The sequence below is a fragment of the Aulostomus chinensis genome, chromosome 12 (assembly GCF_037954235.1).
Source record: "Aulostomus chinensis isolate RoL2024-O1b breed Wild chromosome 12, RoL_Achi_v1.0, whole genome shotgun sequence".
Lineage (NCBI taxonomy): Eukaryota > Metazoa > Chordata > Actinopteri > Syngnathiformes > Aulostomidae > Aulostomus > Aulostomus chinensis.
This window is the reverse complement of record NC_141331.1, coordinates 17,102,432-17,128,034: the sequence shown is the minus strand read 5'-3', so window position 1 is coordinate 17,128,034 and position 25,603 is coordinate 17,102,432. Positions and strand designations below refer to the sequence as shown.

Here is a 25,603-nt window from a genome sequence, read left to right as displayed (position 1 = left end):
CGCTCATGGTTTTTGCTTCTATACTATTAATTCATCTCGAAACTCCCGTAGCCTCTTTTTTTTAAAATTTAAAATCCAGTCAAATTTCATTAGTCATCATGTGATGTTTCATACCCAAGCTTTAGCTCGAGGACACGAGCCACACCCACATGTACTGACGTCACGTATTCAGGAAAAACACAGAGATTATTGTGATTTCTACGCAGTACCTGGTTGAAAATGTTGGTGAAATAGCCAGCCATTTTATTCAGCAATAGAAAAATGTGTATAATAATAATAATAATAATAATGACAACTGCACATTTACATTCAACATTTCAAACAATCACCTTAAACAAACCTTTGAATTGCTCTGTGCTAATAATTCCATCCGAACAGTGACAATGAATCGGAGCATGTCCGACTACTATCTGTCCTCTGTATTATACAGAACACATAGCGGTGTAATAACTCCTATCAAAATCCATCTTCCATCTTCAGGAAAATGAAACATGGGTGGTGACACAGACTGTGACATTTAGTCATAAATGCAGATAATAAAACAGTATGTAACAGAATTCAAAAGTGGCAAGTATCAACGTACAACACATTTAAAGCAATATTACAACATAAACAAAAGTTTAAGAGTTAAACATTAACAGTAGTTCTTGATTATTCATGTTATAACCTGCAAAAATATCAGAAGTGACAAAAAAAACATGATCAAGGAAAATATATGCATTTTGCACTTGTCTACATACAGTATACACCTTTGAAAAACATCGGATTCCTTTCGGAGAACAGTCTGTTACTGGAACTAATACTACAAACAGGGACGGGCAGGAGTGTCTCAGCATGATAGAAACATTAAACCTTCCAGGTTTCTTCAGTAGTCACAGGTGCAGGTTCACACCAAGGTTTCAGGCAGCGCGTCTGCATTGTCTTTGGACAGAATCTGCCATATATGCCATCTATCTGTCTGCCAGTCTGGTTTCCCAGACGCTTGTTCTTCCACTCCAGAAGCATTTTCAGTGTGAACAGTTTGGGGGCAGACGCTCAGCTGGGGGGTCTGAGCGTCAGGCTGATACGTGAAGATGGAGGGAGAGGAATGAGAGATGTGGGTTTCTCTTAGAGGTCCAGAGTAGTGAAGTAAGGACAAACTGTCTCTCCTGACCTTTAGGAACGGGGCGAGCGTCTGCCCTGTCCTCTCTGCTAAGTTGTCAGAGCTGATCGCAGCTGATTGGCCGCTCAGCTGCTGATAAAGTGATGATTCTGGTTGCCTCTGTCCTCTCTGGTCATGAGGGCTGCTGCTGCTGCGAGTCACTGGGAGGTGTGGCCTAACTTCCAAGGCACCCAATGAGGTTTGCATTGGCCTGACGGGCAGCTTGTTGTTACCTTGGTGACTGCTCAACCCTTCTGATGATCCAAACGACTCACATTCCGACATGTCGCCAAGGGAGCCTAGAGAGTCAGTTCAGTGTCAGGCATTACATTGATACCGCAGCTTCTTCAGAGCACAATTACAGCAGATTCAGATCTAAACTTTTATCACTATAACAATGAGGAATGAGGCTCTGGGGAATTCCTTTATACCCGCGTTATTGCGTTTGTTAATCATCCCAGCTTTTCATCTTTGATTTGATGTTTTGATCATGATTATTTCATTCTCCATCAACATGAAACAGGATCATTTAATTTCAAATATGTTAATACTGCACGAATGAAACACCAGATATTCAGCTGAATTTCAAGTCTATTTCAAAGAGTACGTTTAAAATTTTAGCACCTTTGCTTGAAAAAAATTATAAAGGAATACAACAACTTTTTTGAGATATATGTTTATTCTCCACCCTGGGGTGGGACCTGCTGACAGCTACTTAGCTTAGCACAATGAATGGTTGTGAAGGGGAAGTGTTAGCATGCTTCTGTTGAAACCCACCAACTACACTTTCGTCTTTGCCTGCATCCGTCTATGTTCTGTACGATTGTTGTGACGCTTCAGAACCAGACACTGTCACAACTACTTTCCTGATGGAGTGCAGTGACTTCAAATAACACTTTAAGCCACAATGTAACTTCAGCCAACAAAACAAAACACTCGTTGATGTCCGGGAGAGTGACTGCTACTAGTAAACATGATTGACCTTTTAAAACATGAAGAAGAGGACTACCTCTGGACAAACCAGCGTTCTGAACCTGAGCTATTGGATAACCTTGGATGGAAATATGCTAACGCTTCCCATCGACTACAATTCAGTGTGCTAAGCTAACTAGACCTTCTCTGTGGGTCTCAGCTCAATAACAAGAACACAAAACCTGCCTGTTGGAAAAAAAAACAAAACTGCGGGGCATGATGCCTCTAGTTTTCCCGCTCAAGTTTTGAGACAATGAATGCAGACAGCTATTAAGCTAACCCTCACGGATTGATGATGATGATCAAAAACCATATCTCAAGGCTATCTAAAGCTTTATTTAAAGAGGACATATTACCAGTGGTGTTACGACCAGTAAAATCCTTGCTGAACAGTTCATGCCAGCTGTCCCAGAAATGATCATTGGAGTGTCCTGATAAAAACAAGGAAGATCATTTGGTTTAATGGATGATATCAGAGGTAAAAATGAAATGGTGCTTCATTAGTAGATTAGCTTTCATGTGAGATACAGTATAATCTAGATAGTACTGCATGGTTGTACCTTCTTTGTTCTTCAGACTAAGTTTGAACTCAGTTGGAGGTAAAACAATGGAAGCCACAGCTTTGATTTGCATAGTTAAATTATAAAATTAATTTCTTCCGTCTTATTTTTTTCATATAACTTATAATTAGCAAATTGAATTCGTCATCAGCGGCAGAAGCATTTGCAAGGCATCAGGTTTCGTTAGCCTTTACTTTTTTTTAATGATAAGTTAATAAGACACAAACCACTCATTCCAAAACGTTTGATGCCATTTGCTAATAACTCTTGGCGTAACCCTAACTCTAACCCAACTGTGTGGGGGCGTGACTCACCTGTAGAAAATGTTGGCGACGTGCTGCCAGAGCCCTCTTTTGAATGAGCTCTGAGTTTGTAAGTGAATGCGGGGTCCCTGTCAGAGAGTGAGCTGCTCTCCTCTGGGTGTTTACACAGCAGTCGGTCGGACAGGACCGGAGAGTTGTTGTCATAGGGAGACACCTCGCCGCTAGACGCTTTGATGGACTCGCTGGATGAGCATCTCTCAGGCTTTCCTGTTCTAAGACATGACTGTCTGCAGAAAGACAAGATGTGGTTATCATGTTGTCTACGTAACACAGCTGGAGTTGTAATATCGCCGTTCTTCTTCATCATGGATTTCAATGTGAACAGTGAAGTGAACTGTTGAATTTTTCACCATTGCACCAATTAGAAACAATCTAACGAGCCTCAGGTTGACTGACTCCATTTTCAATTATTACAAGTATCTCTTAAGCGATAACATGACCCGGATGACTGAGAATCTTCACGGACATTATTACAAGTACTTATTATCAATTATTCATTTTTCTTTCAGCCTACCCCCTGGTCTAAGTATGTGGTAGAGTCCAGCGCTCAGGAGAATCACACAGTTTTGTCAGATGGTGCAGCAGAGCAACAGGTGGACCAGCCACGGATGCCAGGAGGGGCTTGCAGTCTGGCAGCTTGAGACCATACATACCGGTCCTAACAGACACACTCCCCCCTTGTGATACCAGAACACACTCACACACACCAGGCTCTCCTCGCTTCTCTCCCGCAACCCACAGTCCCGCCAGCTGTGCGGTCAATCACACTGGATAGTTATTGACTTGTTAGTTCAACATAATGATCTTGCCTTTCTGGTCCGACTTTAAAAGTCTGGCTGTGTTGTAACCTATTTCCAAGTGAAATGGAGTTGAAAGGGATGTAAATAAGATCGGGAGGAATGGATTTTAAAGCTGAAAAGTGAGTGTATCTGGAGTGTGTAACAACATGGTTTGAAGGGTGGATGTTATGATATTATCAACCAAGCCCGAGAAAGCCCACCTGATTTTTTTTGGTGCGAGATGAACAATGTGACCAGGGACCCAAACTAATCAAAAAAGGGTTTGAGATATTTAAATTCAGCTGGGTTGTAGTGGCCCAGTCCTGCCACAAGCACAAAACACATAGATGGAAAATTAGAAGAAGCCACATTTTGTTTTAAATTTGTGCTCAAAAGTACAATTTTGAATCAAAGCATGAATAAAAATGATGATGAGTCACGATTACCCATTTTTGAAGTCCTAGAACTGAACAGACCATGAAGGTTTGAAACTCATTTATTGTTTAAGTCGTTTGTATGATGTCAACTGAATAAAAAAAAACGTAGTGTAAAAGTTCTCGTGATTTTTAGCATCACCGCACAATCATGAGAAATAATCTCTCTGGACACAGTGAAACACTTACGAGTACCGAGAATCCTTCCTCCGCAGTAAATAGTCCACAATATCAGGATCCGTTTCAAGTAAACTCATCAGCACCTCATTCTGCAAGTCAGCAGGAACCTGGAAGAACAAGAACGCGGTTTGATTGATGCCGATAAAGATGAGAGTTGTAATAGTACGTAGCATTACATAGTATCCTCAGTGAGATATACCACAGAGGAAGAGGGTTGGTGAGGTTTAATATATGCAGTCATCAGCATGTTTTTACATTTTTTTTTATCCATTTGGCTTGCATGACAAATTATTTTCACATAAGATAAGAAAGTGCGGAGGATCCTAACAGTCGCAGTCATCTGTTCTCATTTGCCACGACCTGTAAGGTGCTTCCATGGTCCTTAACTTTACAAGGCTCGGGAGAGTAAAAGGCATTTTACGGATTTTTAAATTTTACTCGACTTTGTTTAATAGGTGCCTGTAAAAGCTCTTTCATTTTGAAAACCTATTAAGTTAATGTTTACATTTCATTAGATGGCTGCGCTCTATCAAGCTGGAGAATTCCTCAGAAACACTGTACCAGAGAAGCGTCTTTTACTCTTTCAAATACCCCGAAGAACGTCTTACCATGAAGAGGGCGTCATAGGTATTGATCATCTTTTGGACCACGCTGATGATGGCGGTGCTCTCCTCGGCTCGGGCTAAACTCTGGACAGAAAACTCCTTGTCTGAGTTTTTCCGCTTATGTAAGAGGTTGGGTCCGAAGATGGTTGCTAAATTTAGAGACGTCATCTTGTTTCCGGTTATCTGAAGACAAGGAATAACAAGATTTTATGGAACGTTGCCGCAAAAAGTACACACATGCACGCACCAGTATGTTCACTGGTGGATTTTTATTCGCTGCGTCACTTAAGTGAGCAGTCCCAAAATCAACTTTTACATAGAATGATAGTCCTTAAATCCCCAACAAATAATCATCAGGTGCCAGAAAAATATATCCTTTTCAGCAGCTTTATGAGTGAAAATCTCAGATCAGTTGTTATCGCCCGATTACCCAGATTTGACCCCCGTAATAACAGGAAATGTTTTCTCCACTGAACAATGGAGATGAATCACTCAAAATTTTCAATTCATTTACCCGCACGCTTGCTCACCCACAGAAATGAGAATTTTAATACAGAAGGCGATGACAGAAAATGTTGAAAATGTGCACTTAACAGCAGCCTGCCAGCATTAATGACGCTGGTGATACCTTCTTTTGTTCAAAGAGACCCAGCAGACCTCTTGTTCACCATTAGTGTAAATGCTTCCAACACTGAAGGGAAAAACTAAAGCGCTTTTATATCCCTGGGAATCCATTTATGTCCATTACCATCATTAGAAGCTACAAATAAATAAAATAATAACACTAAGATTAACAAAGGAAAAGCAAAACTCAAAGACGACAGTTTAACAGCAGAATCCTGGTATGAGGCCATGAGCAAGTTTATATATTATAGAAATATTGTCAAAATTTAAACTAGGAGGCGCTTGGAGAGCAGGTACCTCCATCAAACCCTATGTAAATGACATTTTTCGCCGTGTTAAATGAATCTAACCACAAAATTTAATGGGTTCTTCCCTGGCCCAGGCTACACCCTCTCAGTATCTGGCCACATACATCATACTGTTCCCTTCTGCTCCTGAGCTACGGTGTTGAATCATGGCCAGAAAATAAAGTCACGCTGGATATATTCTGTCCTACGAGACACCAAGGGGAAATTTAGTAATTTTCTTGAATTTAAAGGATCCAACAGGTGGATCCAACCTATCCCAGAATGTATTTTATACCTACCTGTAGCAGCTATGGCTAAGCTGATGTAATTTTCAGTGTGTGTGTGTGTGTGTGTGTGTGTGTGTGGGTGTGTGTTTGTGTGGTCAATGAATTGGGAAACAGCTAAAAAAAACATAATAAAAGTCCAAGGAACTCTTCTTCACTTTCGGGGAAAAAAAAAAAAAGCCTTTGATTTAAGGCTAGTTCATGTTGAATACGATGGTGGCCTTCATGACCAAAAGATGGTCGTGATTTCTTTCTCTTCAACATGAACTAAACCAGCAATAAAAGTTTTTCAGTAGTGAGTAAGAGTACCTTGAACTTTTGTTACAGTTATGGATTTTTATCCCACCTTTCTCTGATAAGTGCAGCAGTTTTTGGAATTTATGGCCCCAAACTGTGCACTGTTCAAAACCTGAACACAAAACCTGCAGATATCTGCTAAACCAGGTCGCTAAATAGCTATTTTTCAAAAGAAAGATTAAAACTTGTGTCTTTGCTTTATTTCGCTTTGAATCTGATTTCCGCTGCATTTCTCTTTATTGCTAAATCGTTTATTTTCCATATATGAAATGCATTCTGGTTTGTTCTCTTTTCAATATTCTCCTTCAACATAATTTTAATGTTCTCTTTAAAACACTTTGAACCGCAATTTTTGTATGAATGTTGCCCTCTCTCTGTTCTTCTTATTTCCATTTACGCCCCAAAAATGTGTTTATCGACTTCCGAACGGAAACTCCATTCAAGGAAATGTTGCATGTGTGTGTTAACTACATTGGATATGCAGATGCAGGTTGTTTTCTGTTTTTGTTTTCACGGTGAATTTAAAAAAGGAAACTGCAATGCACCTATGATGAATTTCATTTTTTGACACATTGGTTTGTCGTTTTAAGAGTGCAGTGAGCTTTGGCTCTGTGGTCTGAAAGTAGAAGATCATCAGTTTTTCTAATGACTTGACTGTTCCTACTTCTACTATGCTACTATGCTAATCAGGTACCAGCTAGTTGCGTTTAATCATGCAGCATTATGAGTATCGGCATATGAATACTTTGCATTATTCCTACATTTGATCTGAATTCTTAGTCTCACGCCACTTCATGTTCCTTGAATGAAAACAGGACCCGTGTGCTGACCTCATGCCCGCTCTTGTCCAGGATGTCATCAGCATGTGCAGCCACAGAGGACAACAAACAGAGGAGACGCTGGAGCGTGTCGCAGTTACAGGGAGGAAGCAGAAACATCAGGAGCTGGATGGCGCTCTGCTGCTCCGAGTAATCCAGCACTGTGGAAATAATTGACATTCAAGACGCACAACTCAGAAAACATCAGAGCTGTGATTTGTAACTTGTGCGCTGTTGCGTGAGGTCCTCACACATTGTGTTGATGAACGCCGTGTAGAGCTCTCTCGTCAGCAGTGGGTCAGGAAGGTCTCGGAGGAATTCTTTTAGTAATGCGGCTACATCGTGGGCGCTGTGCTGCTCATCCAAATGCACCTCCCATCCCTGATCGAACTCTTCGCGAAGCTGCGTGAAATAGTAGAGAAATCAGTACAGAAAAAGTTGCAGATGAAACTGACTTCAGTGCAGATACAGGAAGTGAAATCTTACCTGGCGTACTCTTTTCTTGGAACTCCCTACACGGAAAATTCCAACAGTTTGTAGCCCTACACAAGGATTTATTTTATTTTGATTAGACTCAAAGTTTCATAAATATATTCTTCAGTCGTGCAGCTCAAACTTTAATGAGGTGTACCGTATTTTTCCAGGTGCTGGCAGCAGAGATCCACCACCCTGGGCACCTGTCTGTAAATGGGGTTCAGACTCAGCTTTTTGTCCCGAGTCTTCTTCCTGTTACCGGCTGCCTCTACAGGCAGAGACAGCTGGAGGGCCTCCAAGAGCTGCGACTGGTTATCATCAAGGTCGGTGATGCAATCCACAGACACTCCGCCCTTTCAAGCACATGGGTGACAACCATAGTGACAGGGGCTATGTTTTGGTTAAATGTGCTGCAGCTGCATCACTTTATGAATATCCAAAAAGGTCAGGACAGCTTTATTGAGAGAGAAGCCTACCCGCCTGCGTGTCCGCGGGGCTGCATCTGGTGTGCTGTGCAGAGGTGATTCATTAAGGGTCTCTGAAGTAGAACTGAGGGACGAGTTGCTGCTGGAGAACTCTTTGTTGGGCCTTTTGAAGTTGGAGGTGAGGTGGAGGAAGGACAGCATCAACTCAGTGGGGTCACTGAGCGGAGGATCATGTCGCTGCTTGTGTGTGCGGTCATTGGATATGACCTGTGACAGCGGTATGCTAAATGCCTGAGGTGTCGCCTCTGTTCAAAGGAGGGGAGAGAGAGAGAGAGAGAGAGAGAGAGAGAGAGAGAGAGAGAGAGAGAGAGAGAGAGAGAGAGAGAGAGAGAGAGAGAGAACTAAAGTTCATATCATATCATTGGCTTCATGCCAAATGGGTGCATTATTACATTTTTTAACCTCTCTTCTCATGCAAAGCATACAAAACAAGTGTGGATTCGCTTCTTGAGATTCAGAACAAATATGACACAAGAGATACTGGGAGCAATGTTTTGCAGCACACCCTCAATATTCTGAGTCAGAGTGCATACTTTCTGAAGTGCTTTTGTAAACAAAAGGGGAAAAGAGGAAAGAGGGGGCTGGCTATGCCCGAGGACACACTGTAATGAATGAGCCGCCATTTAAGATTGTTTTTGTTATTTCCCTTGACTGCCTAGAACATCATTTTCCTGCCAGGCTGTTGCAGTGGTCGGGCCAGTGCTGTGGTTGTAGCTCTCAGCTCCTTTGCTGCGTTCTGCTCTCTCTTCAGTTCATCTAAATACAAAAGTATCAGAGTATCCTTAGAGCTTGGCTAGGCTACAAACTGACAGGACTCTCCCACAAACCCAAAAAAGAACTGTTTATCTTTCCTGGAATTGGAAAGACTAACAATAATATTGTCACTGAGTGTGTTAGAATCTCTTATCTGTTCACAAGTTTTCATGTAGAGCACCGATTCCTACAAAAGTGCAATTGAATGATGCTGTTTTAAGTTTCAAAGGCTCTGTTCAACAAATGAAAACTAGTGTAATACTACGATCCTGTGACCCAATAGACTGATTCACACACATTACCTTTGTCTTTACTCTTCTCTTTCGATAATGAATCCAGCTTCCGCCTCAGGGACTTCTTGTGCTTGTGACCATCTGAAAACAAACAAACAAATAAAACAAAGAAAAAAAAACGCATCCTAGTTTTCTTCCTGTTCTGGCTTTATTTTCATTAATCTTAGTTTTGTTTTCTTAACTGATTAAAAAGCACAGAAATGAAAGCAAGCTGAACGGAGCGTGAGATTTGGAATAGGAATTGTAGTTTGTGACCTCTGGAGAAATCAAACGTTTTCACATCTCGCATTAACGTCACTCTGAAAGGTATAAACAGTCAGAGATGCAGATGTGAAAATGGGTGTTGTGGATAGAATGTTCCTTGGCCCAAGTTTGGCAAAACTTGACCAGATTCACACGGAGGCCATGTTCCTCTGACGTCATTGTTCAGGGTGGGAGGCTAGAATGCTGGGAAATGTTGTGTAACTCCTGTAAATGTAGGCAATCCATCTAATTCCTCCCGCTGTAAACACGCCGGGCCATATTTGAAGGTAAGACAACATATTTGGTCATCTATCACCTTTCTAACGTTAGCATTCAACCACTTTCTAACTAACATGACTGGTTGTTTTGTGAAATAATAAAAAAGGAAAGTAGTAAATTCAATTGATGTGACACATATTTACTTTCCAACTATAATGTGTTGTAAGCACTTTGGAAATGAGTGTTTCTTGTGTATAAAGAGGCTGGAGAGACACGCCTGCTTCCAGGAAGTGTCCTCCAGCTGCTTCCTTGAACCCAAAACACTTGTCAGGGGATCTGTAAGCGTGTCGTCAGTGAAGATTACATGTGAACGTGATCAATTGGCCTTACAGTTTTCATGTAATCCTGCAAACAGACAGACAAACAAATTCAAACAAAAATAGGACTTCCTTGCTGGAAATTACAATGCGGCAAGTGTTTATAGGCACTTTATTCTTTTATAAAAGCAAATAAAATCTAAGCAAAATCTTCTGTGCACATAAAACAACATAAAGGACAAGTGTTTCAGCTAACAAGTGTTTGCCTGTGACAGGATAGCAAATATGTGAAAATGTGTGTGTTTGTGTGTGTGTGTGTGTGGTTCAGGTTAGGGTAACAGCTGGGGATTACACACTCACTTGTTATGGTTAGGGGAAGGGGTTAAGGAATGCCAATGAATGTCTTCACTAAGATGGATGTGGATGTGTGTTCTTGGACTTGCTACATAGTGAGGAACAGAGTGTGTTATTAAGCAGCAGAAGGAGAACATTTTGGCCAGTACCCACACCTTAAAAGGGCTGTTTGAAGATCAAAACTGGATTTTAGGGTCAGGGTTAAAATGAGTTTAAGGACAAGTTTAGGGTCAGAGTGAGGTATGAAATTGTGATGTTAAGGTTAGCGTAAGGGGCTTGGAAAAGCATTCTATCAATAAGGGTCCACACAAAGTTATACTGTAAGTTCAGGGATGTGTGTTTTGGTGTGCGTTTCAGTACATTTCGGGATGTTGATGTGGCAGCCCAGGTCGCGGTCCCGAAGCAGTCGCCTGAAGGCCACATCCTGGAGACGAACCCTCTCCAGCTCTGAGAGGCTTTGCAGGGGGACAGGCTTCAGTCCAACGGTACGTCCTGACACGCTGCTCCAGGTGAAGCCACCCTGACGTGCGCACACACACAGACACACAGACACACAGATTAAAATTACGCAACACATACATCTATCAGTGCTGTCACTTCCCATGGTTCATGACCTGTCACACTCCAAAGCCCCTCGATGGACATGACCCGACAGATACCTTCGCTTGACTTGACGACAGCATTACTCACCGTGTGTAGACATGACTAATACTGACAGTTTAGGCTATAAAGACCCTCTCAGATGCTGGTGTGTTATCAGGAGGAAGAAGGGTGTTCCTGTCTTGATGTGAGTAGACAGCAGTTGACGTAATCCATGAGTGATGTGATTGATATAATTAATGAAACGTTTCTGGCACTGTTCTCCAGTGAGGGGATTTAGCAAAGTGATTAGTTGCAACTGTTTTACCAGAGAAAACAGAAAAAAATACTGATCGTCAAGATTATCTATAAATATGCGAACCATAAACTGTTAAATGTTCACTCAGTAAGATTCTGCATATAATTTGCGTGCATACTCTTCTAGTTTGATAGTTTATCATCCATCTCGATCACAAGCATTTCCTTAACTGTACATGACGAGTAAACATGTCTACAGACAGGAAAATCAGTGGTTCCGTACTAATGATGGGCCAAATAATCTGATCTGAAATCCTCAACCTTTGCAAGAGATTACGGTTTCCTTGATCCAGTGCAGTCACGATAATCATATGAGCCGTGTTCCAAAGAGGCTTAGTCACTCATTATCAGGATAAGGCTTACAGCAAAGTGGCTCACTCCTATTAAATGAGAATTAGCCTCATGCTACAGTAGCATTCATTTTTGTAGTGCACATACAGTATGACAAAGACATACATTACATTTGAATCAATGTCCACTGTGTTGAGTGCTGAAGTGTTTACTTTTAAGATAACCACTTGTATCTGACTCGCAATTCATTCATCTTTAAGAGCACATGTAGGTGAGAGGGTACAGTATGAGAGAAAGAGCAACGCCGTGTGACATCGTCCCTGCAACTTGTTCCAAACCATCAGTTGACAACCAGGGCCGAAACTTGATAGAAACCATGTTCTCTGTGACGTTTCTAATACGAAAAACCAAGTTAGCCATGGCGACACATCGAACCTGAAGAAACAGCTCATCAACACCACCTGGAGAGCAAACATAGCAGCAGCTAACACACGGTAAGTAGCGTTGACGCAAACTGAGACATTTGGACTTTATTTTATAACTGGGATTACATTTTTATACAAGTATGAGGAAGAGAAGGAACAAACCCTAGAGTTCAGTTAAATGCCTGTGACGATATCGTCCAAAGAATAACCAACCCAAGCCCAAGCAGTATGTAGGCCAGCGTATGGAAACAGCCATTATAGCTGAGCTGCTCTTTCTCTTGCTACACACACGTCTTTTGTGTGTCCTTTGATGCACAATGAAAGGGACACCTTGGAAAAAAAAGATGAGAAGGGCCCAGCTGCATTTAAATCGCTCAGTTTTATTATACATCGACTTTTTAAATTTAATTTTTTTTTTTAGTCAGTTGCATTTATTTGTGCGACAAAAGATATTTTAGATACGTGAGGGAATGTTACTGAAATTATATCACAACATCAAATCAAATTGTGGACATGTCTGAGGAGGAGTCCAGCCTCGAAATGTCCCAGTAGCTTTCTGATTTAATCTCTGACCTTGAACTCAGACGTCATCCTGACTGTCATGTTGTGGGTTTTAGTTGAACAAGACTCCACTGCCACCTGCAGAACCAGCCTCAAGGATGAGACTCGGTCCTGATTCTAATCCCTCGTACTCTGAGAATTTCCTCCACACAGGGGGAACAACGTGGACCATTAAGTTCATTTTGAAGTTCCTGAAGGTTTATGTTCAAGAAACAGGGTTTGTAACAAATTATGTATCATATGTGGAATTATGGGATGTTGACTAGTATTGGACGGGTTTTCACATTATTTAAATCATCTTCCTTTTCTGTTCCTCTGGGTAACTGGGTGCCTCGAACAAAGCTGCCCTCATGCTGGGGGCAAGAATGAAGGTAGCCCCTCTCGAGATAGGGGCCACTATGGACGTTGACCCTCCTGAGTTGGGGACAGCTATGGTTCCAGCACCTCTCAAGATAGGGGCAGGGACACAGATTCAGGGTCTCCTGAATACATACGGACACAACAGGAGACACAGTCCTACCAAATGTGAGCAGAAATGAAGGTGGCCCCCCTTAAGCTTGGAGAAGCAATGAACACAGCCGCCCTGGAGGTGGGAGCAACTATGTAGGTATCCCCTCTTGAATTTAGGGAGGCTTGACAAACTGATAGATTTGACACTGACCACAGACTAAAGCTTGATTACTAAGATCAATTGAAGCAACTGCTGATCGTGAAGTGATAATTCATTAATGTTTCACAGAAAAACATTGATGCTGAACAGGGCAGCAGAGTGGTGCAGTGGTTAGCACTGTCACCTCACAACAAGAAGGTTCTGGGTTCAAGCGTGGGGTCTTTCTGTGTGGCTTCCTCCCACAGTCCAAAGACATCAAGAGGGGACTAGGTTACTTGGATACTCTAAATTGACCGTAGGCGTGGCTGTGAGTGTGAATGGTTGTCCGTCTATGTGTTGACGCTGCAATGGACTGGTGACCTGTCCGGGGTGAACCCTGCCTCCGGCCCAAAGGAACCTGGGATAGGTTCCAGCCTCCCCACGAAAGCAACACCTGATTCAATTTAAATCAACTAAGCTGTGTCCACACAACTCATTTGTTGGATCAGGTGTTGCTTTTGATGGTTGGAATGAAAACCTGCAGCCACACGGCTCTTTACAAGATCAGTGTGACACCCCTGCAGTAAGAGATTATCTTAAGATCAGAGTGAGAAATGAACTTCTGCTTATAAGAGTGTGAGGCCATATTCAGAACGTTGGTATTCAGAATTCTGACAAACTCAGAATATCTGTGACTTGACAGGAGATCACATAACAGGATTCCATTTCTGCCCTACGCTAGTCAATGTGACATCGTCACACAGTAGACGCAGTCATTTAGAATTCTAACAATATTTGGGATTTGACAGTAAGTCACAGATGACAGCATTCCATTTCTAACCTATGCCAGAGTGGCAGAGAAAATAGTCTATGGGTCTGACCTATGCTAGTCACTCAGAATATCTGTGACTTGACAGGCGACTTGACAGTATTCCATTTCTGATCTATGCTAGTTATCAGAGATCATAGTCCACATGTTAGCATTTAGAATTCTAGAGTTTTGCCCACCTCAATGGCTGGAGGCTGCCAGCATGACAGTGAGAGTGGGAATACAAGAGGCAGGGACACCAAATTACTGCTATAAACAATAATTTATCCATACAAACAGCATGGGACACAGTGCAGATACAACATATTCCCATCTGCTGAACTAGGCAGCAACTACTAAAGAAAAAAAACCCTCATGAACACTAAAGCCAAAACTATAAACTCAAAAACAACCCCAGAACTAAACCCCCTGGACACAGAGAGTAACCTACGTGTGGTGGGAGACCAGATGAAACCCTGCAGGTATCTACCTGGGTGCGCTACCTCTCTACCCAGCACCCTGCTGAAATAGAAGACAAAAAATATACAAAAGATAACAAACCTGGAAAACTAAGAAGGCAAAAACGTAAGGCAACAAAAACTACATAAGCAAAAATGGGAGGAAATAAAACCAAACAAACATAATAAGGTCTTCGCCTGAAGTACCTTCAGGCTCAGGCCCTAATTACAACAAAACAGAAATCTAAAAGCTGCCACCTCTCTTACTGAAATCAAGCAAATGAGCTCAGGAAAAGCGTGCATGTGGTGTGGGACAAGTGCAGTACCAGCTGCAGACAATCCTGATAATTAACTGCAAACAAGACACTGGATAGAGCCAACTGAGAGAGGAGAAAGAAGCTGAGTTGATAAATGGCACGTGGGGAGACAAACCAAACTACACAGTAGGCCTGTTTGTGTAGGAACAAAGACCCCACAACCTGTAACACTGACAAACCCAGAATGTCTGTGACCTGACAGGAAATCACACATATGACAGGATTCCATTTCTACCCAGTGTTATTAATAATGTGGGGATTATAGTCCCTACATTTGTCAAAAGTGAGATCATATTTAGAACATACAAGAGATCATAAATCGGAATGTTGGCATTTAGAATTCTGACAAACTCCGAATATCTATGACTCGACAGGAAATCACAGATATGACAGGATTCCATTTCTACCCAGTGGTATTAATAATGTGAGATTATAGTCCCTACACTTGTCAATAATGACATCACATTCGGGCAGCACGGTGGTGCAGTGGTCAGCACTGTCGCCTCACAGCAAGAAGTTTCCAGGTTCGAGTCCCGGCTCCAGCACAGGAATGTTGGCATTTGGAATCCCGGCAAACTCAGAATCTCTGTGATTCCATTTCTATCCCTACGCAAGTAAAGTAAGGTCGTAGAGATTGTAGTCAGAATGCTGGCATTTAGAATTCTGAGGAACTCTTAAGATAGGGGCAACTATGAACGTCCCCACCCTCAAGATGGAGCCAGACATGAACGTAATCACGCCTGGGATGAGGGCAACTGTGGACGTAGCCCCTCTCGAGTTAGGGGCCGCTATGGACGTAGTCACTCACCAGATGGCGGATGGGGGTTAACGTGAAGGCAGCCCCCCTAAAGATGGGACCTTCAAGCATCCTTTAGAGTTTTTCGCCTCTTGCCTCGATCTTTCACCTTCAGATGTTCTATGTCTCATCACAGCAGAAAGTTCACAGGCATCAGCAGTAAGTTTTCTTCTCCCCAGTTTTTTTTTTTTTTTTTTTGTGTGTGTGTGCACCTAAAGAGCCTGTTTCGCCCAGATAGACGCAATCTCCTGCTCTGGCTGGGCAGCAGCCATCTCCCACTGCACCAACTCATGGCTTTGGAACGTTTCTGTGGTGTAATGTGCGTAACTCACGTAAATTCTCATGCGAAAACTTTAGGAGGTGAAGTTGTAATAACAGATGGAGACCACACAAAAAAAAAGACCCTAAAGCACAATACGGCACTGTGTTTGTACTCTGTAGCAACACTTAATGATTCATTTTGACCAAAGAATATAGTGCTGGAGCTCTGTGGCGCCCTTTTCATTTCCTAAGTTCATGTAAAACTTCCTGAGAAATTAATGAAAATAAATAACCACAATAGATAAAGCCTCATCAGCCCACTGAAAGGCGTACTGGTCACAAATCAATTCTTCTGTTCACACGTCTACAACGACCGTACTGATGAATCATAATTGCCAGTCGGTTTCAATTTTTTAAAGGTTTTTCACGGTTTGCAAGAGTAATAAAAAAGGAGCTAAAAGAACTGAGTGAAGTCCAGTGTCTGGTTTGTGAGGAGAGGCCCTTCCCTTTCCGTTGTGGGAAAGCTTGCACTGACACAACACTTGACACCTACTAAATGTTATGACGCTGTTCATCAAGTGACAACACCTGATGCTTCTTACATCAGGGCTTCCTTCCTCCAACTACTAGGCAGTGATTTACTATGACTATGTGGAGTCCAGTTATAACAGTTTTCAGTTCTCCATCCATCCATCCATTCATCCATACATCCATCCAGTTTCTTCGCTTACCCTGTTAAGGGTTGTGGGGGGTGGAGCCTATCCCAGAAGCCTTCAGGTGAGAGGCGGGGTTCACCCAGGGCAGTTCACCTGTCCATCACAGGACCAACACATAGAGACAGACAACCATTCACACTCACAGTCACACCTACGGTCAATTTAGAGTATCAATCAGCCTCGTCCTCTCTTGATGTCTTTGGACTGTGGGAGGAAGCTGGAGTACCAGAGAGAACCCACACAGGAACAGGGAGAACATGCAGACTCCACATAGAAAGATCCCGTGCTGGAGCCGGGACTCGAGCTTGGAAACTTCTTGCTGTGAGGCGACAGTGCTGAGCACTGCACCACCGTGCTGCCAGTTTTCAGTTCTTTGGTGACAAATTAAAATGGTCTGCCATGGTAATACTGTTGACCTAAAACTCTCAGTCTTCAGAGTAACTTATCACCAAATAATGAAGACATTTTTGGGCAAATTTAAAATGGAGTATATCAAAGTCTAAAAAAGATGTAATTTCCTGTTGCTCCTAGGTAGGGCTATAAGTGCACTGCCCACAATTTTAAGGGATTTTGTCTCAGCCCCCCTTCACCATGTCTGGTGAAAGTCTCCTTCATAGTTTTTGCGTAATCCTGCTGAGAGACGAACAAATGCCACTAAAGACATCACATCCTCGGTGAAGCAACAGCAATGACTCTGCCTTTGATTCATGTCCTCTGGATGGAGGAAATTATAGTTGTTGGGACAGACTTTTTCATATATCAAAATTCTGTATTGTTTTCAATGAAAATAAAATACATAAAAGATCATTCCCACTAAAACTAGATGTCTTATCACAGAATATATCAAAGTCAATGCCATGATAATCATTCACTCCTAGTGAGCTCTATCTATACACACTTCTTGTCGATTACGATGCTGTGAGGAAGTCACATTGATGCTATCAACTTTTTTTTTTGGGACATTCCTCTCGTGTGACTGTATGGGAGTGGAAGCTTTCTCCCTATCTGATCTGAGGCTAAGCCGGGTTCCCACAGTTGCTCTACGTAAGCGTCGTCTGCTTTCTGCAGCTTTTTCATGCAATACAGTTTTAGCTTTTCCACAACAATGCACGCGCCTCATGCCCAGACATGACATCTGAGAGCCAAACTTTCTAGTATCTCTTTATAGCAACGTTATTAATGTCAGAGTAAAGTACAGATCTATCATTCTAAAATTAGACAGTTGGAGATGGCACAGTGAGGTCAAAATAACGATTTAAATAAATCCAGGGAGATAAATGTGCCGTCATCCTTCTAGATACTACGACCACTACAAAATCTAAACGCTCATGTGAATACCTCTCTTCTTTTTTTGCACATTTGCCACACTACAGTTACCGTGTTGTTGTTTTTTAACCTGAGGTTTTATCTTAACGTATGCTGTGGCTTACTTTTCTGTTCTCCCTGGACAAACTCTGACACAACAACAGAATTTCAATTCATAAATCACCAAAATATTGGATCACTATTGATTGTTAGTAGACTTTTCATCAGATATAATTGGGCTCAATCATATCTGATAATGAATCGACTTAAAAACATCTCAAAAAGTGTGTGAGAAAACAAAAAAGTGACAAAAACAACTACAATGAGATTGTTTTAAATGACATGTTCCGACAGTGCTGTGTTGGACGACATAGTTTCCCGCTAGTTTCAAAGGAAGGAAGTCAAGACTATTCTTGGGTGAGGTAACATATTTCATAACTGCTGCAATTATGATGATTATCTATATGCCTGCGGTTAAATTAAGTTCACAATTAAAATACAGGATTTGTCTTTGCCGCTTCGCCACAAACTCATGAATGAAATCCAGCTGTGCCGTTTTTCTTGTTCTATTTGGGACAATGAAAAATGTTTATAAAAAAGAAAAAAGAAAAAAACGGCAACAAAAACATCAGTGACTCAGTCACCGCTATTGATCAAGTAACATTTGTCGCTCTAGTTCTGTGATTCATGCATTAGCGGTGACAGTAAAAGAACAAGTTTTCTATTCCAGTGGAGACTCAATGGTGCACTTTCCTTGACTAACAAAGTGAATCCAGTTGATGCTTTGGTGAAACACACAGCTTTTGTTAGCGCTCCCTGGAAAACAATGACAGGAAACCTGCAAGGTGGCTCATACAATGTAGTGAGATTGAAAGCTGTGATTACACTAATCAAACACACTTGAACTAGATGCAGTGAGGTGAATATTCTTCAGTAGTCAGGAAACCATTCAATAGGGTCTTATCTGAAATACTTTTCCATAAACGGCCCTCCACTTTTTCTGCAGTTTAAGCCTCCATTAGACATTTAAACTGCATCATGTTTATGCTGTGTCTTGCTTTAGTTTTCCTCATCAGCGTAAAAAAAAAAAAAAGTCCAAGCGAGATAAATGTGTATTTTCACGTCGTAGCTTAAAATACATCTATTACTCACATCCTGTTATTCTTTATAACAATACAACAATAATAATACATGTGGTCTGCTGCGGTACTTTGAAAGGGAAGACATCTGCTGTCCTTTGCTTTCGAGGTAATATGTTACAACAAAGAGAAAGTCAAAGGCTACCCTTGGACAGCAGGTAATGATGATGTAGGTACAGGAAGGTCAAATGTTTGGATTCTTTCAAATTATTGTTTGCATCTGACTGGCGTAACATACATGTCCTAGGTAAAGTCACATCTGGTCATATTCCTCCACTTTTTACATGCCGCATAAGTAAAAGTCTTCAGAAAGTTTACAATTTCACAATTCCAGCAGACAGCTGTTGTACTCACAGGATTGGTGATGCTTTGCAGCAGAGGGGAGTCCCCCATGTCAAAGTCTGGTGGCAACAACTAGAAGTCCCACCCCTTCCACCCCCCTCAAACTAGTTGCTGACCGGTAATTAAGTTACCCAAGGCCATCTCACTCCTGATGAAATGCCCCAGATATAGACGGTCCACATGCTCACAGCTGTAGCCTCAATCTAGCTCTCACAGCATGCACTGTCTAAGTGGAGCAAGTTCAGGAACTGCTTTAACACAAGCCCTGGATGGGAGGGGGAGGGGAGGAGGGGTCAGTGGAAACATTGAGGTTCTCCTCACCTGTATACTTGGTTCTGCTAAGTCATCATTTCGGTACATGATTTATCTTTCTCATTGCACACAACTTTGAGAGGATCTCTCTTAAACTGTAAGGCTTAGCTACCGTTGCTAAGGAGCAGAAAGTGCACACATCCGTTTAGTAATGAAACTAATTTAGAAGCTAATCTTTCACCAGCTCACCTTGAGACTTTCTCTTAATCCAGACCGATGCTGTTCAAACACAGTAAAACACAGGAGGAACTATTTTTTCCACGCACACACAAAAAAAAAAAAAAAAAAAAAAGCTTGAAATTGACGTCTCATACTTTCAAAGACTTATCTTAAAATTTATGCATTTTAAACCCAGGTCTTCGCAGCTTAGGAAGTCAGCCTAATGTAACAAACATCATTTGATTTAACTTGTGGGCACTGGAAGAGATATTTGCACAACAACTGATGCATTCACCCACTCCTTCAAGCAAAATCCAAGTACTTTCAGGTCTGGTCAAAATCAGCTACAATAGTGCTGCACTCGCTAATTCTCAGAATAATAGCTCTGGTGCATCATTAGTTTGGGATTATACAACTTGGTCACGGCTGTCCAGCAAAATAATGGCAGTGTATTAATTTTTCACAGCTTGCCGTTATTTGCATTAATCACGCCTCTCAAGGGGCACATCTCGGTACCTGTTCTTTAATATGCTAATGATATGCTAATGTATGTCCCTTTTAAAAGTGTTTCATAGTTGCTGCTTGCTGCCATAGCATGAGCACTGAACAAACTTGCTGTGAAAAAAAAAACGTAAAAAAACCAAATCTGAACTTGTGACAATTATGTCATCGTGCCATAGAGGCCATGCCCTCAATTATGCGTAACGTTAGGCCTTGAGATAATTTAAAATGCTGGGTTATATAAACATTCTGAAAACTTAACAAGACCCGGCTTGTTTTTGTTACAGCAGGCTGTGAATAGATTTATCTATGCTATAAAGTTTAGCAAATCATTTCAGGTTTATAGAAAATGACTAACTTTTAGTACAGGCCTCAAGTGGGTGCTCGATTAACTGCAGTTTCTGGCGCTTGATTGGCTTCAGTTTTCAGCCTCTTGGTCCCTGCACATCACCAGACAAATTCTGCCATCTGCTGTTTGCCTGTAGCAGAATATTAAGCCTCTGCTGCAAGGAATCTCTATTTTTGGCAGGAATTCAACTTTTGAAAAGCATCTGGGTTTTTATCATCTCCGCTTTCTATTAAAAATAAATGTGATATGCTTTTTAACACACACGGGCCATTTTAAATATCTTCACTTCATTACACATTGATTATATATTGATATATGCTTTGTTTTCTGGAGAAGGCGTTTAATATCATGTGGATCAGAAAAACAATCCACAGCAGAGATATTAAACGGTCTCTGACTTAAGCGTTGAGCAGTCATGCCTACAGTCATGATATCCAATTGTGTGCAAAACACTTCAAAATCAGTTCCGCCTAATCCCATAATACTTTGACTGGTTCATTTTTGGTCTCCCACGGAGTGTTTATTACATCTGGGTCATAAAAAAACGATTTCTTCTGGGAACATTTTGAGCTCGTTTTCTGCAAGGTACCACTGCTGAGCCTGATAGAGCTAGAACTGAGCGCGCACAGAAACTGTCGTCTCCAAATAATGCCGCTTGCTACAATAGAGTTAATATGCCTCTCCACTTCCTGCAATGAAGTTGTGAAGCGTTCGCATACAATCTTCAGTCATCAAATACACTTTTCTCTAAGATGGTCTCTGCCTGCGTTTATGTTACTAAAGTTGTGTAGAATATCCATCGTGAAATAATGATTTGGAATTATGAGATATTATACCAATCACAGTCAGAACTGCTTTCTTAAACGGTTGTGTTTTCTCGCAGCGCCTTATTGTAACTTTGGTGCTGATAACTAGAGGAGTGACTGCTACTGATAATCATGGCCGACTTTGTAAGAGGAGATGATTTTAATGACAAACCAAGATGCCGATCTATTTGATGAGATTTGACAGAGGTATGCTGTTCATTGTGCAAAGCTAACTAGCTGATCTCTGTAATGCATGCCCAGACGACAGGAGGGCACTTGTCTTCTGAAGAGCCTGGCTCTGGTGAGGATGACATAAGTAAATTTCCCAAAAAGCCGGCGTGTTCCTTTAATGTGGGATTTGAATGAAGTGATGGTAACAGAGGACTTTTAAACCTACGCTCACTTCGAACCAATTGTGTGTGTCTTTCTCAGGCAGATTGGATGCTAATAGGGCTGCAGTTGTACGCCAGCAGGCTTCGTTCCATGCCATCTAAAAGGACATTCTCCTGTGGGAAGAAATATGTGCCTAAGGGACCGTAGCCAAGGATCAGATCATGCTGCTCCACTGTGAGAAACAAGACTTGAGTCTTTCTTCATATAAACCAGATGCCTCTGCGTTCCATCTCAGGTCTAAATACTGAGCGAGTACACCTATAATAAACTACAGGGAAATTAAACTGAGGGAAAACATTTATAACATTTAGCACAGTGACCACCCCTCTCTAAATATGGAAATGCTGTGTTTTGTCCGATCATTTAAATCACAATTATAGATAGGACATTCATATGGAGCCTGTATAATCCTGCTGGGTATCTGCGCTTGCTTGTGTGAGTTCTTCTTTTCTAAACATGCTACATATACACTGAATAGCAAGGAAGAAAGAAAAGGAATTGTTTTATTGGCTATGCTAATTCAGAAAGCATGTCGTAAATGGAGAGAGTCTTGTAAAATTGGTGTTGTTAGAGGGCGGAGGTACAGTGCTAAAGGGAAAACACTGTTAATCTAATGTTATTGGGTTGCATGGATACTGTTGTCCCTGAAGGAACCTCTGGTTGAACACCCAGAATATGAGACTTTCATTGCAGACTTTGGGCGAGGTTTGTGTACAGAGCACATACTTACTGTCAGTGTAAGCCGACAGTGTGGTCATGAGAGTCTCCAGAAGGACTCAGACCTCAGCTTGAGTTCTTCTGAGTGACACTTAGGAGCTCTTAACATTCACTGGAGTTGCTAGAACCACTTCATACTCCTAAAAGCCTTCACTTAGTTGTAGGAACAACTATTTCTGATGAATTTCCTGAGATTGTTGCCTGTAGTGAAATGGAGCATAAAAAGCAATCCCTTTAGTCATCAAGTCAAGTTTGATTATGGAGCACATTTCAGGCAACAAGTGCAAACTCAACATGTTTGAAAATAATAAAATAGTAAATGGCACAAATGACCAAATTATATGCAGTAAAAACGAATAGGATAGTAAGATTTCATATATAAAAAACACATGATAAAACCTACAAGATGGGAGGGCAACACGATACAACAGAATCATGTTAAAAGGGAATAATAATAGTAATAATAACAATAATAATAGTTAGGATTAAGATTAAGATGTACTACCTGTTAAGACATCATTTAACACCAAAAGCCAAAGGTTTTTCGAAAAAGATACATTTTGAACCTGCTTTTAAAAGAGGACACAGTTTGTAGCAGACTGTTGTCTGTCACTATATACTATGCAAGACGATAAATCAACATTTATCTGAAGCACTAACGCTATATCAGGTCCTGGGAGCTGGAGCCTAGTAAGAGCACACACGTCTGTTCAGCAGATAGATACAGAAGAATTGATTCGTACTCTAGATGATATGCTTGAGAATTTGAAATCATATTTTTGGGCAGTTTTGCTGTTGTAAGCTGTCAGTTACCATGAGCATCAACCCTATTGGTGAGAACTTGAAAGGGCAAAGTATCGCTGTAAGTCTCCAATTAAGATAACTGGCATATTTTTAGTCTGTAGGAGGAGGCTGCAGTGGCCGGAGAGAACCAACACAAGGGGAGACACGTAAAAAAGCCCCAAGTTTGCAGAATATCCTGCATGACATACTGTTGCCTCCTTTCAATCAAGTCCCATCCATCCATCCATCCATTTTCTTCCACTTATCCTGTTAAGGGTCGCGGGGGGGGGGGGGGGGGGGGCTGGAGCCTATCCCAGCAGCCTTCAGGTGAGAGGAGGGGTTCACCCTGGACAGGTCACCAGTCCATCTCAGGACCAACACATAGAGACAGACAACCATTCACACTCACAGTCACACCTACGGTCAATTTAGAGTATCAATCAGCCTCGTCCCCTCTTGATGTCTTTGGACTGTGGGAGGAAGCTGGAGTACCAGAGAGAACCCACACAGGAACAGGGAGAACATGCAGACTCACACAGAAAGATCCTGTGCTGGAGCCGGCACTGGAACCAGGAACCTTCTTGCTGTGAGGCCACAGTGCTGACCACTGCACCACCGTGCCACCTCAATCAAGTTCCTTCAGATTAAATGTAATTACAGTTCTAAAAGTTCTGACTGAAGGATCTGCGTTCACATGTTCCTTTCTCCTTATTACACAGAATAAAATAGATCCATCGATTGATTGATTGACTTGCCATCTCAGGAAAACCAGCCTTTCCAGTCTTTTTCCAAGGAAAAATCTGAAACATTTACTGGCTCTGGCCTCTCTAATATAAGAATTTGTGTCATTTTTGCCAGGCATTCCATTTGGTGGGAGAATCTTTGGGTTTTGGACCGATAACACTGATAAGACTGAAATTTGAAAAATTTAGCCTCTGGGACATTGGGAAGAACATTTTCTGAACTGTCTCGAAATTTTAAAGTCGAAATGATTCGTCGATAAATCATGAAGAATACAAATTGCAGATGATGGCAAATAATTGTTAGCTGCAGCTCTGAATGAGACTCGGGTGCCTCCCCATGGAGACAAACATGATGGACAACAGTCACTCCTACGCCACACAGAGTCGAATGTGTTTTAATAACAGCATGTAGAAATGCAACCTAGTCCTATAAATGTCAGAGTTTTTTACTGCATTCACCGCACTGCTCTTACAGAACTCCCAGATAAATCAATTCATAAAAACTAGATCATGAAAACATCCCTGTCCTTGCTTTTGAGTACACAACAGCCTGCTAGTTCACCCCAGTTTATGCTCATTAGAAAGTGGCTGAAGCTCTCTGAGCCTCATCCAACATGCCACATGTTCCAGGGCGCTGCAGTGACGTCACTCCTCGTCAGGCGACGAGTTCGAACAAGCTGAGCTGCTATGAGTTAAGTCACTGTCACCGTCCAGTCAGGGTCGAAGCAACCGGTTTACTGTGCCTTTCCCATGACGTCACAGAAGAGGCCATGGTGCAATTGTTGCAAGGTGCATACTTCTATGTTAATAGTTGGAAGTAGGAAATCTGAAGTTTTTCGTAGCAGAATAAAGAGTGAGCGCCGGGGCCACTTAGCTACATCCTCCTTGAGGGAATTTCAGACACTTCCGGAATTCGGACACAGTCATTAGAAGCTGAGCCAAATTCATCTTCTTTTTTCTGGGCAAGTCAGAGCTTCAAGGGTGCAATAATGAAGAAAAACTGCAATATAACAACCTAAACCTTTACTTAAGGAAAAGTCTTCCATAACAGCATCGTCATCGTCATCATCGTCATCATCATCACAACCTGCGCTCACACCGAGGGAGAAAATAATGACTTCTTCAATGAAACCAGCAGTGTTTTGGTCAGTACTACACAGTGTGTGTGTGTGTGTGTGTGTGTGTGTGTGTGTGTGTGTGTGCGCGCGTGTGTGTGTGTGTGTGTGAGTGAGAGTGTGTGAGAAGCTTGCAAGTGTCTGACCTTATACGACGTCTCCTCCGCCTCATAGTGGCGCATCAGCGCCGGGTCCAGGCTCCGGGTCTGCCTCAGCCTCCGTTTAGAGATCGTTTTGGGGCTGAGCGAACACATGAACACGCTGCTCAACAATCCTTGTGCGGACATTTCTACTTTAGACGACCGAATAGTGAAAAGCGAGGAGTAAATGAGAGTTCATCTCTCTGACAAACGGGAGGAAGAAGAAGAGCCGATTGAC

The 25,603-nt window shown here is 41.9% G+C and overlaps 1 protein-coding gene across 2 annotated transcripts; it reads right to left on the bottom strand.

Annotated features, from left to right (window-relative positions):
* Positions 1–229: 229 nt before the first annotated feature.
* LOC147252298 (rho GTPase-activating protein 6) lies at positions 230–25,603 on the bottom strand. 2 transcript variants are annotated; one of them, XM_086220546.1, is made up of 13 exons: positions 25,372–25,603; positions 10,803–10,962; positions 9,319–9,390; positions 8,255–8,508; positions 7,936–8,131; positions 7,791–7,846; positions 7,556–7,706; positions 7,317–7,465; positions 4,998–5,177; positions 4,399–4,496; positions 2,988–3,223; positions 2,470–2,544; positions 230–1,440 (listed from the first exon to the last, which is right to left on the bottom strand). In XM_086220546.1, the coding sequence occupies exons 1-13, from the start codon at positions 25,510–25,512 to the stop codon at positions 887–889; spliced, it is 2,322 nt and encodes a 773-aa protein (XP_086076672.1). In that variant the 5' UTR covers positions 25,513–25,603; the 3' UTR covers positions 230–886. The 2 variants fall into 2 exon arrangements, with proteins under 2 accessions (XP_086076672.1, XP_086076673.1); XM_086220547.1 differs by lacking the exon at positions 25,372–25,603 and adding an exon at positions 19,360–19,850.

Excerpts from the sequence above, each read along its gene's own strand:
- LOC147252298 (XM_086220546.1), bottom strand. The coding sequence starts at position 25,512 with ATGTCCGCACAAGGATTGTTGAGCAGCGTGTTCATGTGTTCGCTCAGC. Across the intron at positions 9,391-10,802 it reads CCACATCAACATCCCGAAAT|ATGGTCACAAGCACAAGAAG; the intron begins GTACTGAAACGC and ends GTTTGTTTTCAG. Across the intron at positions 7,707-7,790 it reads CCAAGAAAAGAGTACGCCAG|CTTCGCGAAGAGTTCGATCA; the intron begins GTAAGATTTCAC and ends TATTTCACGCAG.